Source organism: Anopheles coustani, chromosome 2 (genome assembly GCF_943734705.1).
Source record: "Anopheles coustani chromosome 2, idAnoCousDA_361_x.2, whole genome shotgun sequence".
Taxonomy (NCBI): Eukaryota; Metazoa; Arthropoda; class Insecta; order Diptera; family Culicidae; genus Anopheles; species Anopheles coustani.
Window position 1 is genome coordinate 57,644,876 of NC_071289.1, and position 15,867 is coordinate 57,660,742.

At 44.0% G+C, this 15,867-nt stretch overlaps 1 protein-coding gene across 1 annotated transcript in view; it reads left to right on the forward strand.

The window, feature by feature from the left end:
* Window positions 1-15,342, forward strand: part of LOC131264689 (protein bric-a-brac 1-like) — a 39,497-nt gene extending 24,155 nt beyond the window's left edge. Inside the window, exons 3-4 of the mRNA XM_058266959.1 lie at window positions 12,106-12,515; window positions 14,182-15,342. Coding sequence (XP_058122942.1) covers window positions 12,106-12,515; window positions 14,182-15,342 — 1,571 coding nt within the window. The remainder of the gene's footprint in view (window positions 1-12,105; window positions 12,516-14,181) is intronic.
* Window positions 15,343-15,867: the final 525 nt, after the last annotated feature.

The window sequence follows — 15,867 nt, forward strand, 5'->3', positions numbered from 1 at the left end:
AGCGTTGAGCTATAAAGTACAGCGCATGGTACATGATAGCGTTTTGCAAATTAATTAGTAACACGTGAGTTATTTGCTTGAGCTGGACCACCAACAACAGTGGGCGGTCTGCAATGATAATTAGTTGTGCTGGATTTTGATCAAGTTGTTCGATATTTGCAAACGTTTTAACTAAGAGACTACGATGGTTTTATCAGTAGAAACAGTCATCAACAATAAATACCGCCGAGCTGCACATATTTTATTTTGCAACACATTGAATATTTGTTATTTTCCTTGTTTTTATCTTCAATATCCTATTTAACCGAATTAATGTTGTTGGTTAGAATTCATTCATATGAATCTTTCACCAAGGATTTATTCAGCTAGATTCACGAAAATCTTGGGACTCAAATCTTCAAACATTTATGAATCTTTCGAAACTTTAATGAATCTTCATGAATCTTTCATGGATCTTTCATGGATCTTTCACGAATCTCCATGATTTTCATTAGCGTGGATCATGCAAAAAAAAGGGGGTCCCTCTACCTATGTTCTGTTCATAAAATTTCATCAATTGATGTATCTTTGGGATTTATGAATCCCTCATTTAAAGATTCATGAATCTCTAAAACACAAAAAGCATTCAGATTCATGAATCTGAATCTGTTATCATCAAATTATCATTTGATGTTTTCACCGGTGATTTTCGATTCAGAGTTGACAAACTATAATCAATAATTATTTTTCTACTAGAACCAACTTATTTTTGATTCAAACTTTTTATTTCATTTGAACGAGTAGCAAAACTAAACAACGACATTGAAATGGAACATTCCAAGCATCATCATTCACCCCAAAGCAACTGCGGTGGGGATTTCCGGGCAACTTCCCTCGTAATGCACGTCATGGTGTAAATACAATTACGTTATTGTTTGCTATATGTAATTTAGTGAACAAAAGAGATAGCGAGCGATCGCGATATGGCGCAGGAATAGGGAGCGACAGTACACCCAGATGGAACAGATCTCATGTCTAGTCGCATCGTACTTTTGCTTTTCGACCCGTTCCTGTTCCCTCTAGAAGAACATGACACATTCCCCTGTTCGAGCGCACACCGATACTTGCGGGCGAGCTTATGATTACTTGAAGATACCGGGAAACGATGCGGTGGTGTTGGCTAGTAAATGTTTACCGGTCCGTTTGAAAAACGCCGTCGAAATGGGCCGTGAGTGGGAGGGGCCGCGAATGGAGGGGCGTCTTGGTTTTTGGGCAATCTTTTAAAAGCGGCAAAATTAAATGGTAAACAACATATAAACACGCGAAAGGAAGCAGCGCGCTAGGCAACAATAGACCGACGTGGAACAAAAAATCAAAAGCAATATTCCGCCCACCGCAAACCCCCGTCCCCCCGTTCGGTGGAAACTGCAAACTGCAACTCAGCCGTCTCGAGACGTCTTACGTTGCGTCGAGCAAGATGCGACGATGGGCCGAAGAAATGGCATGCGCCTGGCATTGCCCCACAATCTGCCCTCCGATGGAAGTCGCGCGTGCCTCTGTATGGAGCGAAACCCCGCTTTAAGTGTGAGTTTTTCTTCAATTTCCTCCCACCCGACCCCGCCGGTATTACCCGCCCGGGAAAGGGTTACCGAGACAACCACGTGGTGATGATGACTTTTTATTCATGCTTTTAATGAGTAATGCCGCGGTGGAAAGATAAAAGAAACCGTTTTATTTTCCACCGAACTGTGCCAACGTAATGTCTCTTTTTATCTTTTTGGTCTCTCTCTCTCTCTCGTTTTGCCCTCGACAAATATGGCTCGCTTCACGTGTGTGTGTGTGTGTGTGTGTGTGTGTGTGTGTGTGTGTGTGTGTGTGTGTGTGTTGATGTACCATTATACGATGGAATGTAGATAGATCTTCATGTTCGGCTCTCCGGTGGATGTCGTACAAAACGTACCCACGTGCATACGATTGGCCCTTGCTCGCCGGACCGTATGTTACGGTCATGTCCCTGTTGAAAGACTGCGACCACCGACCGCGAGACAGGAAGCCGGGAACCGTACCCTGGGCCGATCGTGCAATATTTGTTTGTACCGATGAAGTTACATAAACGCACACGCGATATACCTACCGGAGCTGAATCGCTACCATTACTCACACTTTGGGTGTCGTTTAGGTTCGTTATGGGCGCGAATCGCTACGATTACTTCAAAGAGTACTGGAGGCCGGAGGCAATAAAGTACACAAAAAGATCACCAACTCATAAACGAAGGCAAAAATGCTGATACACTCCAGTTTCGTTCCCAATTCTCGAAACCCGTCAGAGATCCGACTCAACCTCGGGCTTTGTTTCATGTACGTGCGATGTGCGATTAATTTATGATGCGGTGTGTTGAGTTATTAATCTAGCCATATGAGTATTTTTATTTATCTAGAGCAGTGGTGTCAAACTTAGTTGACCTCGCAGAACGCATATCCTACCAAAATAGGTTTGTGGGCCAAAACGTAACATTGGATTCATGGGTTCGTTGGATGTATGAAAATAGGTTCTTATCAGTTTGCATTTAACTTAACAATTATAATTTACACTTTTACATTTTTGGTGTATTATAATACTTCTTATCAATTTTCTATCAATCATGTAAAATTTTTCATTATCACGTCGATATATAAAAGTATAAGGATTATACACAGATTTTTTTTAGACAAGCAAATAAATCATGTTCATGGAGAACTAAGCTGACGATCTACAAGAGCATTCTAAATTAAATTATAGACGTTCAGCCAAGCAAATAAATCATGTTCATGGAGAACTAAGCTGACGATCTACAAGAGCATTCTAAATTAAATTATAGACGTTCAGCAATCAGTTGGCTGTAGTAATTCTGCACTTTTACGTATCTTAACTCTCTACCAAAAAGCACAATAGTGTTTAATTGTAAAATATGTGCAAAGAAAAGGAAAACGATTGCATTTCTTCGATGCGGTTACAACAGAGTTCTTGCAGCTCACCGTTTCCAATGAATGAAAATGCTTTCTAAAACAAATCTTAAGGAGAAGCTTAGATAAGCAGGTTGAAATGGATTCTATAAAAAAACTTATTCCAAATCATTCAAAATTTAATTCAATTAGAAGGAAACATTTTACCGATTTGAGGGAAATAGCTTTTTATTCTGAGTAATTTTTGTACAAATTAATCAAAACCAAGATCACGGATAACTAACGATCATATTTGTTTTATCGAACTCAGCTCGAATATTATAAAAGGAAACTTTGAGTTGGTAAAAAAGAAACAATTTCATGTAATTTCATTGCGAAAGCTCTTATAGTTCATCAGATTTATTCGCTCGTCTCGAAACATCTGTTAACCTTTGCTCATATCCACCGCCATATGTCGGCATGATGTGGATCAATGGTGAGTAGGACTTTCTTATAGAAATTGTTTAAATTGACGATGGTTCAGTCCTCTAGCTCGAATGAAATTCACAGTTCGTGGAACCACGTTCACAAAACCATTTTGCCATTCATACGAATGCCAAAACTAAAGGTTTAAAATTTTTCATTATTTTTTTCAAAGGTGTCGCGGATCCAACGTTCTTGCAGGCCGCATGTTTGACACCTCTGGTATAGAGCAAATAAAAAATACGGTCTTTCGTTGTGTGGAGCTTAAAAGGCGCTTTACTCACTTACTGTGTAATGGCCATCTTGAAACACGGTGGAGGGCAGCGGACTGATTTGGGGTATTCACAATAAAAAAGTAGTAAAATTGTATTTGATGGGAAGCACCAGTTCGCCTTCAAAATTAATTCATTGCTAACAAAAAAACAACCTCGATTCGACAAAAGGACACACCACAACCCGAAAACGAAGTCGACTACCTGTTGCGCTGAATCCCGCCGCAAAGCCACGCAGTGGCCCTCTTTGCCATGTGCAGCACACCTCTGTAACACGTTCGAACGGAGAGCCAATCGACCAATCGGCATGTAAATGATTATCCGATAATCGTATCAATCCACTCGCGGTCGGGCTCGCCGACCAAACGCTGTGGAAAACCGACCTGCGGAAAACGGCCATCGGTCACCAAGCGTGAGTGGGATGGGTTGGTGAAGGGTGGGGCGATGTGCGTGGAAGGAAAAGAAAAAAATAATCTACCGCCCAGCATCGAAACCGCCGTTTGGTGTGGAACGCGGGTTAAACGTAAACACACTCACACACACACGCACTCAAATAAACATCAACCTCCCCCCAGGGCAGCCACACAATGCAGCATCCCTCCCGCCGCTGGCCGAGAATGTGGCACAAATTATTATGCAACGCGTCGTGGGTACGCGCGAAACATGCAGTGCAGATTTATGCTCCTGTCAATGTGTGTATGTGTGTGTGTTGATGTGTTCGGTTTTTTGTTTTTCTTCTGCCCTGTACCCCACCACCACCAATCCAACCTCGTTAATCTACTCCGATCCACCGGTGATAGTGCAATATTTGTCGAAGTGCATCATTGCAGCGCTACAACACCCCCCTCCCTCTCCTCCACCCCTCCCACCCAACTGTGGAAATGCCCCTCGCCGAGAAAACGGCCGACCCGCTTTGGGGCTTTTGGGGGTGCAAATTGAATGAAATCACGCCACGTGCCCACGGCCGACAAAATTGACGCCAGTCCCGCTTGTGGGCGGGAGAAGCGAAGAAGGAGGAGGTGGGGAGGGTGCAAAAAGGTACACACAAAAAAGTGACTGTGAATCATTCGCACCGGTCAAACGAACAACGGCTCCACCGTTTCCGTTCCCTCATCGCAAAACGGAGGATTGGATGGATACCGCTGGCGCGATGTTTATCCTGCCGATCTGCTCTGGGGTTTGCTTTTCCGACACCCAGCAGGCCCACACCTATGGTACACACACACACAAACACGTGTGAAGTGCCCTCGCTGCATCCGGTTCGGTTCGTCGGAATGCACTCGACATAATTTGAAATTCGGAGCAGCGTGAGTTCTGCAGGGCCAGCCCCAACCCGCCCGGACAGCGGAGTCACATACATTGACCACCCAGCTTGAGCCCTCCGCAGCCTCCGCCGGACAGAACATTTTGACAGGAATTAGGTGCGAAAGATTAACGCTCATTGATGGCACGGGTTGGAGTGGAATAGTTGAATCGCCGTGCATGTTTTCATGACAATAAATCACAAAACAAAAATACAGCTGCATTTGCAGGAAGGTTCTTGTGTTTGCAAGCAAATAGAACAAATAATAATTGACTAAACTTATCACATTCTCTCGGAAGAGATATATGAATATCCTAGTTTGTAGCATCGCCATTAAATCTCTTTAACACCAGCACACTTTTCCTACGGCCCCCTTGGTGGTACCAGTGTTTGCATATTGATGGAACCAACTTCATCATCGGAGTCGCACCAACACTTTACGCTATTTAACCTTCGAAACTGCCAACCTGTTGCTTCGGCCTGGACTTAGGTAGTGTGTGAGATGGGTGAGAGAAAAAAAAACATGCAAATTCCCCTGCGCTGGGCGATGATTTGTGTCGGTAAAATTCAATAGAACCCTCGATGCACCCCAGTCCAAACCCTTTTGGAAGCGTTTGAACGAGTTGTTCTGTGCAATGGATAGTGCAATTGGTGGTTTTCCTGGTTACAATACAAATTCCATTCGAGAAGCGTAATATAAACTGTATAGCTGGTTTTAAACTGTCCTTTTTTAAGGACAAAAACCATCTCCTGGCACATTTTTCCATCAAATTGCATTCAATTTTAACGATTCGAGCCGATTGCTGTTTGCGTGTAACATTTACTTCGACTGAATGAACCGACAAAGCTTCGAGCTTGAAGCGTACAGCATCGAGTGGATGCACTTTTTGTCACTCAGCACGAACTGCAGCTGCACAAATCCTCTGTCTCTTTTTTTTTCTCTCTCACTAGCATCATAAGTGGCTGCAAACGAGCGTGTGGGTGATTTGTGGACACATTCCATTTTGTTTTTTCTATCTTCCTCGATGTGTGATGTGTCCCATGTCCCAGGGTGAAGAGGGGGGTGACAAAAACCCCAAACCATCCCGCAAAATCCTTCGGAAAGTCAAATATATTCATCAACCGTTACGGACCGGTACGGATCGGGAAGGGAAGGATTTTCCCGTTTCAGTTTTCTTTTTCGGTGCAGTTTTTGTTTGGTTTTCTTTTTTTATTTTGTTGCTCTAACAACCACCACTTTCAACACCACAAGCATGCAACAACCATGTTGTTCGCGGTTACAACGACCGTCCGTTTTGCTGGCGTTCGGTTGGCTAACCGAAATGCCGGGGCATCAAAAACGCCAGCCGTACCCGAGCCCGATGCAGATCGAACGGACAAAGTGACGACGTCCATCGAACGAACCGTGGCCGAAACCCGACCGTCCGTCCCGTTTGATGCGATGTATTCGATTTCTTTCAACCTTCACATTGTCGCACGGCCTTCGATGGCGCACTTGCATCGCCGTAGTCCCAGTCCTTTCGATGCAGAGCAAGTGCAACCAGTTACATTCGTGTAAAATTGGCCATTGGGTTGTTAGGCTCGAAAGTGGATAGACAATGTCAGATTAAATACGAGTGTTTTTCGTATCGCAGATTGTCAGTCAAGTAGTTTTCCAGTGTTGCCATTTTTTATGTTTGGAAAGAAAAAGAAAATTTTACCAATTTTTGTTTGAAAAAAGCTCCGAAAGCATATGAATCATAACTGGAAAAACTGAACCCTTTTCAAATGTTTAATATAAAATTACCCTTACCAACTCCATTAGCTCAAATTCCCAAGTTTTAAACTCAATCCTTAATCGACATCCTTTTTCACTTTACTGACAAAACTCCTTTCGATCAAAACGGGAGGCAATTTTGGAAACTAATGAACTGATGCACCGATAGAACGAATCATTTATTTCCCATTCATCTCTCAAGTCGCCTGGGTCGGGGTCTACCAAACGGTCCAAATAGTGCTATTTATGTCACTGGGATTAGTTTAGGCTGCATCTATTGAACGGATCAATAAAATTACATCTGATTTGGCTTCCAACCCATTCTACTCTCGATGCAATTTTGGCCAGCACAGGCCAAACAGCTTCGACACTAAATAAAACAGGGAGCCAGCTTGATTCCCGCGTGATCGGCACGCGCCCAACATTTTCGCCTTGCAAACACCGCGCCTCCACGTGGTGGTCCGTGTGTTGATGAATACTGTGGCACGCAAAAAGCTACGGCTATATAGCTTCCCGGCCACATCAAGCGCACAAACATGTGTTAGCTGTCACTCGCTCTTCATGCGGTTCGTTGGCGTTTGATTCGCTCGTCATGTCTGCTCGTTTGAGCATTTGTATTTAACTGTTTTCCCCCCCCTTTCTTTTTCACCAAAGATCCCCTCTCTTAGCTTTGCTTGAGTGCGCACGGCGGGCAGAAGTAAAAACTAAAACGAAACCCAGTAGCAAAACGGTAGCTGCACTGCACCTTTCTTCTGCGGCCTTAAATTCAATTGAGCCTTTGGCTCGCTCCTAATTACCCACCCCTGGGTGCCTGCCGCACACTCCTCTTGCTCTTACGGGGTCATCAAGGTGGGTCTACAAATGAAGACTGCAGCGCGCGCGCTCGCGATCGTGCGATCGAAACGAAGAACTGCAACGGGCACGATTGGCAGCAAGAGACGAACCCCGTTCACCGAGGAATGGATTGGCAGCAAGGGTGTACGGTTGTGGCATGATCTTTGACGACAGTTTGTACACAGTTGCACATGCGTTGGTTGCAGCGCAGCAAACCTAGTAGCTTGATAGGACTCCTTCCTCTGCACGATGAATGTTAGCGTACATTGTCATTATAACATTCATAATATTAATTATTTATGACATTCTGCACGCAATATTTATTTGTCATTTCTAGCTCTATCGACCTCCATCTTGGGAGTACCATTGGAGCAAAAATGTGCACCCCTTTCCACCGTCACCCACTTACATTTGTCCACCGTTCGACGGCACGCAAACAATGCAGTGCCCCATAAACCCCACGATACGTCAACATCGGCACATACAAATGTGTCAGTGTGTGAGGGTGATGAGGAAGGACACATTGAACGGGTACCCTAGTAGGTGACTAGGTTGTCAGAATGCTGACGAATGGTGATGGCGCTTTCCGGGGGCAAAAATGCATAACCATTTTTATATTTATACACCCCCCCGCTCCATCTTTAGAACTATTGTCGATTATGCCCTTCCGTTGCCTGTATTTATATTTTACTCTACATCAAATACATTAACTACTCTCCATGCTGTCCAGTGCACGCAAAACACCACAGGGAGTGTTTCTCTGCGACCGTCACATTACGATCTAACGATAATGAAGGCTTTTTATGCCTCAATTTGTCTGCTCTACGTCACTCTGGTTGTGCGATTGTGTGGAATTGTGAAATACAAACGTACACCTATCAGCAATCAACCACCAAAAACTAACATTTTCTCAAAGCCCAGGGAGATAAATAAAAACTCTTCCATTTGACACAATTTTTTTCTTTTTCCAAATATCAACAGAATATTGTTAAGAATAGAGGCTACAATATTCTATTATTGGTATTATTGGCTACCAATTAAGTGAGAGATATACATGTACAATACATTTTGAAAATTTCGTTTGTAGTATTACTTTATGGACTTGTCCAGTTAATTTTATGTCATGACAGTACATTTTATGTACAGATGCTCAAAATCTAAATCGAAAGGCACTGAATTTCTCAAACTATTAATTATTATTATTTTTTAGCCTGGATGCATCAATTGTTTCTTCTGTACTGTGAGCAGGTTTATCAGTACTTGTTTTGTTTTATTTTTCAAAATAACGCGCTGCCTCTGTTGTTGTATATGAAACTCTTTCAAAATTATGATATATTTAATTTGACTTTTCGTTATGGACGATTTTTGGTATCGCTATTTGAATGAAATGTTTGATAAAATCAATTTAAGATTGGTGAAAAAATTTAAATCGACTAAAAATAATCGTGTTAAAGACTGCTTTTCCAACGTCCTTGAGACACCTTATCAGCAGTATCCTTGTAAGCTAAGCTACCCCATTTTTGATTGTCATAGGTTTGTTTTTTACTTTAAAAGTCGTTTTCCTACTCTAGCACAAACAATAAACCTGACTACTTACAGCCAACCCTCGCTATCTCTTTCGTTTACATTTGTTTAGTTTTTTTTATCGTTTTTCGCGAACACATCCACTACAAACACAGCTACCACCTGACCCTGAAGAGCATGATCGAAATTGCTGCACAATGCACAATGTAGCAATTAGAGATAATAATTGATTACAGTTGAAGGAATATAAATAATGCCGAAGAGAAATGATGCGATGTGCATCCATCTTCGTGACGGCATGGAGGAAAAAATAACACAAGAAAAATGCACGGTGCATGATGCAAAGATGCCTTTTTCAGAGGAGAGGGGGGGGGGGGGGGGCATGCAAACGGTGTAAGTTGGGAGAAGCTCCCTCAATGTGTTGGAGAGGCGGGAGGCATAACTTGGGTGTTAAAGGAAAGAAAAAAAAACAACATGAAAACGAAAAGTGTTGTACATCGACGCTAATGGTTGGAAGTTTTACATCATCCACCTTCGGCGACGCCGGCGTCAGCGGGCGCTGGGTGGCGTGATGACAGCGCCTCAACTGTGTGTTCGCTTCATAGCAATTTTATTCTTCACACGAAAATGATCAAGCTTTTTTCTTTCCCAACCACGCTCGCGCCAACCGCGAGGGACGCGAGTTCTGGTATGTTTTAATTAGTAACTTTACGCCTACGTCAGACTGATAAAAGGTCGCTGGAAATCTAACTCACCGCATTTAGATTCGACCAGACTCTTAAAACAATAAAACGATTCCGTGCCACGGTTCGTTCAAGGAAGAGCATGATTATGGGGATGCAAATGGATATGTTGTACTTGGCATACAAACCGGGCAAGCCGAGCCTTGGATAAATAATTTGAATTTATTGGCCAGCAATTTGATTGAAATAAAACATACCGTAGATTGCTTCAAATGCAACGCCTTGACTAATAGTAAGCTCCTTAAAATACATAGCTTCAAGGTAGTGGAACAAAAAAGTTCATTATCATTAATGGTAATACGAAAACCATTTCCTGATGGTCGCGATGGAAAAAGGAAATGATTTTTTGCTTCAAGACCCTCATACAGATGGCTTATCTAACATCGAAAGTTGTACAAAAAAAACCACACGGTGGACAGCAGAAACAAAATCAATCTCCTGTTTTTAAATACCTTGCCGGAATCCACTCGGACGTTCCATTTTTTATCAGTCCTCAGTTTCTATCAGTTTTTATCACTCCTCCACCGAAGAGGAGGTTTTATACAGGCTATGAGCAATTCTGCAGATCTGCACAAGGAAAACTAATCTATAGCATAACCACCTAAATGTCATCCACCACAAGTCAGTAGGCTCAACGGGCCAATTGCATTGGTTCGGGTTTCGAAAATGAACACACATTTAGGTCCAGTACATCCTCCGGGGAACGATTTCGAATATATTTATCCTACGACAGTGTTGGTAAATCTGTCTCTCGTTATCAATAATAGATTGATTGATATGAATTAGTTTTGCTTTTCATGAGAATTCAGAAGAGAAAACATATGAAATTTGCAATAAATTCACCAGAAAAGAAGGATTCTGCAAGTGAATATCGTTCAAACCAGATCCAGACAAAAGACACGCAGTTTTCATTCAACATATTTGTGAATTATTTACTATTGTTATAAATTCCTTATTCTCTTAAATCTGATATCGACTTTTTGTCGATTTAAACCAAATAAAACGAAAAATTTATTTACGGCTTCATAGTCGTGTTTCAAACGACCCACGGTTGTGGTTTACCACCGCACACCTGCACTCTGTTTGCATCGCTGTTTGCATCGAAATGCACCACCCAGATGGGTGGTGTGTTGACCTCCCACGTGTTTTTGCGGTTTTGTGGTTGGTGTTTATCGTTTATTTCGGGTGAAATAGTTTGACAGCATCCGCACGTATGAACATTTAATCTCAACAGGTGTGGGCGTTTGTTTGCCCGGTTTGTTTTCCCCTTGGTCTGACACATTTTAAACCACTTTGCATTCGCTTCCAACTTCCACCGGGGAAACCCCCCGAAAGTGTTCAGGCTGATGTTTTATAGTGAATTTTAAATAACCGCCCCACTTCAGCTTCCGAGTGTTTCGTTTTATTTATTTTGTTTTTATCTTGCAAATCGTCCTTTTTCACACGTGCAAGTCAATGTGCGGTTTTTCGTTTGGTAGGCAAAAAAAATGAACCAAAGAAAAACGAAAGCGAATCATACGACAGATTCGGAATTTCTATAATGCAACACGACCACCGGTCAACAATGAACAATGAATCCGCCGCGTTCGACACGCGCGTATCTGCGGAACAACGGAAACAATACGTCGATCCCAAACCAACATCGAATGCGGTGCTGCAATATTTCATATCATTATAATTTCATGACTTTAATTCGACTAATGTGTCAAAAGTACGCGAGCACTTGAGTCGATTTTACCGACACTGGGTTTTTGCTTGCGTTTTCCTTTTCTTTTATTATTTTACCATCCATTTTCCCGCGTTTGGTTGCTCTGATTTTTGATCATACTTTTTGACAGGCGATTGGTCCTTGCTTTTCTTTTTCTGGGAACCGTTAAGCTGTCACTTTGACTTTTTGGGAGTCTTGTTTTCTCCTCTCATGGTACTTTTTTATTGTTCCCACATGTATTTGGTTTTTCTTTCGATGTTCATTCAAAAAACATATTCGTGTAGCGGTACAGGAAGTCGACCACTTTTTTTATTCCACTTAATCCGACCAGTAATTGAGCGATTGGTGTGAACGGATCAATTTATTTGATTTCTCATGCTTGCCTCTCTGCCATTCGGGGTAGTTTGCGATTGATTGAATTATGCATTGATACAGCATCATTTTCGGGGCTCGAAAAACCCGCCTGTTCCGTACCGTTTTGTTTTGTTAAAGCATTTTTCCTTACTTTCACCCCTCGCCGTTGGATGGTTTTTAATTGTAGGTATTTTCCCTCTTTTCCTTCTCGTTCTCGGGCCTCACAGCAGAAAGTTACCAATATCAGCTGCAGTCGATGTGGCAGAAGTGCTGGAACAGCCAGAACCTGATCCACCATCTGCGCTTTCGCGAGCGCGGCCCGCTAAAGTCCTGGCGCCCGGAAACGATGGCCGAGGCCATCTTCAGCGTGCTGAAGGAGGGTCTGTCGCTGTCGCAGGCCGCCCGCAAGTACGACATCCCGTACCCGACGTTCGTGCTGTACGCGAACCGCGTCCACAACATGCTCGGACCGTCGATCGACGGTGGAACCGACCTGCGGCCGAAGGGACGCGGCAGGCCGCAGCGCATCCTGCTCGGCATCTGGCCCGACGAGCACATCAAGGGCGTCATCAAGAGTGTCGTCTTCCGCGATGCCAAAGAAATGAAGGAGGAGCCCATGATGTACGGAAGACACTCTGTAAGTACCGCGGTCAATGGTGGGCCGATTCAGTCCGGTGTTATCGGGGGAATGGTTGCAGTTGTAGATCGTGTGCTTGCGCCAAACACTGGATAGTTTGCTTTACTAACGATGTGCTATTTAATTTTATTCTTCAATAATTTGAACCGTTATCCCAAACGATTTTATTTTTCTCTATAAGATGCCTTAGTTATACATTAGTTGTAACAACAAGTATTGGTAGTAATAACAAGTAATGAGTAATTTATCGCAAACATTTGTTTAAAACAAGAAAAATAGCCAAAAATGGTTCTACGGTTTACGGAAAATATATAGGGTACGTGACATATTTTTGTAGTAACCAACTACCCAGAGATTACTAAACAAAATAATATCGAATATAGAGAGCAATCTATTGCACACCGTCTTTTTAGTTTTTACCGGATATTGGAACCCAAAGGATAGATGAAGGAACATTCCGTATGGGTTTTGTTTATGAAGAACGCAAGCTTAAAAGTTATTCGCCGCCCTTTATCGTTATCGACATTAGCGGTGCAGTTACAACTATTTGGGCTCGATTCAAAACATCGGTATCGAATCAATCATTTTTTTTTGGTATATTTAAACTTTATCACAAATTTTTTAAACTACAGCAGAGGTGGATCATAGCATAAGCAAACTAAGCAGCTGCTTGGGACTCCGAGCTTCCAAGGGCCCCGTTAATTATTTTTATTAGTTTCCAACAAAGTTCCTTGATTTCAAATGTGTGGTGAGTTTATGAATTTATTTTTGCATCAAATTAAATGAAGAATATGAAAATGTGGGAATGATCCAACTCTTCTGAGTTGTGTTTTGATGCAGAAAAGGTGCCGTATTTTTTAGGTAAAAAAATGAGCTTCATGCACTAACACAAATCAAGGAGATCAGAGTACAGGTTTTGTTAAAGATGAGAAAAATCTTCAGACTCTGTTGAAAATAATCGACATGGATCAGGAAAAATACTGCACATTTCCAATTATAAGTAAAATTACTTAACGTTATTCGTACTTTTTTCACTTTCAACCATTTAACGATTGTTAATTTTAAATCAACTGAGTAAATTTCCATTAAAAAATTAAAAAATAAAATTCTTGTGAATTAGGTTCATAGAAAATGATAGATTAGAGCTAAATGGTTCTCTTAGAATGTTATTGATGGTTTTGCATGAAATAAGGCTTTAGGCTTTGGCATTGAAAATTTTTCAATGAAATAACATTACAGGACAGTTGTAGTCTGATTTAAATTTGCTGTCACTTTTAAAATGTGTGGTTTAATCTAAATGGAAATTGTGTAAACTTTGAAAACAAAATTTTAGATGCTTGTGTACCAAAGAACGTTTAATCCGCCTCTGGACTACATTTCTTTCTGATACACACATGAACCTTCTGAACAGAATAACCTTTCCATTGCTGTCAAATCTATTTTTTATTTCAATTGTATATCATTTCGTGTCACTCATCATTTATTAATCAATATCAATGGAAATTAAAAAATAAAATTTCAATACTAAAGGTGATGGATGTAGGACAGATTACCATTAAATACATCAGATAACGTTGATGGAAACCATCGAAAAAACCATTCCCCTAATGCGATGATGTCTTATCAATTTATGCATCTCTTTTAGTAATTTGTCGAATCCTTCCAGCCTTTTCCCTTTCAAGACAACCCACTGAGCTACGCACCGACCGCCCCGAACGGCCAGCTGCCGTCCGCCGGCTCCGTCCCGGACGGCATGTCCCCCGACGCCCTGACAGCCGCCACCGTCGCCGCGGTCCGCCAGCAGATGTGCAACATGGTGGCCGCCGCCCAGCACCATCCGGATGCGGCCAACCTCGTGGCGGCCGGTTTCAACCTTCCGGCGCACTGTGCCACCCCGTCTAGCCTGAGCATTCACCCGGCGTCGGCCGCCAACGCCGCCGCCGCAGCCGCCGCAGCCGCTGCGGCCGCCGGTGGACCGAACGGTGGTAGTGGTGGTAGTGGTGGGGGCGGTGGAGTCTCCAGCGGATCCATTCCCGTGCCCAAGCTCGGCTCCCCGGCCGTCCCATCGGCCGGTCACGTCGGCAACAATGGCGGCTCGGGCGGTATCCAAATGCCGCGGCTCGGATCACCGGCGGGTGCGAGCAGTTTGGCCAAAGAGCATGACCTACAGCATCACGGCGGTCACGGATCGCTTTCCCGCGGAACACCGCCGGGAGTGCGCGATCGGGCGGCCACGGCACGAGCCAGCGAATCGGGACGCAGTTCGGCCGGCGGCCATCCGCACGGGGCGTCTCCGTCCGGCAGTGCGCCTCCGTCGTTCAATCACCACCCGTCGCACCTCTCCCATCATCACCATCAGCACCAGCACCAGGCGTCGCACCACGGCCACGGACACCACCACCCACACCACAACCCGCTGTCCCACCTGGTGGGGTCGGGCGGCGGGCTCAGCATAACGAAGCTGGGCTCACCGGGCTCGGCTCACGATCTGCGTATCAGCAACAGCCCCGACCCGGGCAGCCCGCTGGCGTCGCCCATCGGCATGGTCCTCGAGCCGGCCGTCAACCTCGCGCTCGGCGGCGGCAGCCAAACGCCGGACGACGTCCGGGGTCTCGTTCCGCCACCGTACGGCAGCAAACCGCCGTCCCGTGGACTCGTCACGTCTCCACCGCGGCCGGAGCATCTCTTCCAGGATCAGGACATCGCGGCACTGGTGGCGACAAGCCGAGCCTGCCCGCCGTCTCGCATCGCCGACTACAAGGACAGTCCGGTGAGGCCACCGCCCTCCATCAAGGTGGAACCGCTCACCGAGTGCCGGGGCGACTAAAGCACACTGCATCCAACCCAAAGCAAATAAAACGTCACGCCGCGGTAGGACATTAGCTGCTTCCTGGACGCGCGCCGCACCAGCCCTCCCCTCTCGTTCGGTTGTTCTTATAAGTTAATGGATTTAAAATATGTGATATATTTAAGGTGGTTCGACGGTGCCCTTCACCCAGCCCATCGGTGCAAGGGGAAGGATCTTTTCTTACACTATACACAACCCTTCCAATCATGGCGTCAGGCGTAGGTGAGAAGTATGGTTCGCAGTATTTATTTGCACTGGAAGCAACATCCATGTATACTGAAGAAAGAAGCTTAAAAGTGTCGGTGCAGATGTACCGTGGCAAAACAAAAATAAAACATTATCGTGCAATAACCAGCCCGTGGTTCGAACAGATGCATACGAAGAGTTTTAAACTAGCTGCAAATCGGAACGCGCACATGAAGGCGTGAGGAAATTTAGAAACCGCGAAAAAACAAAAATACTACGGAACGGAATCCTACATTCCAAACGTCAGCGTCAGTTAAT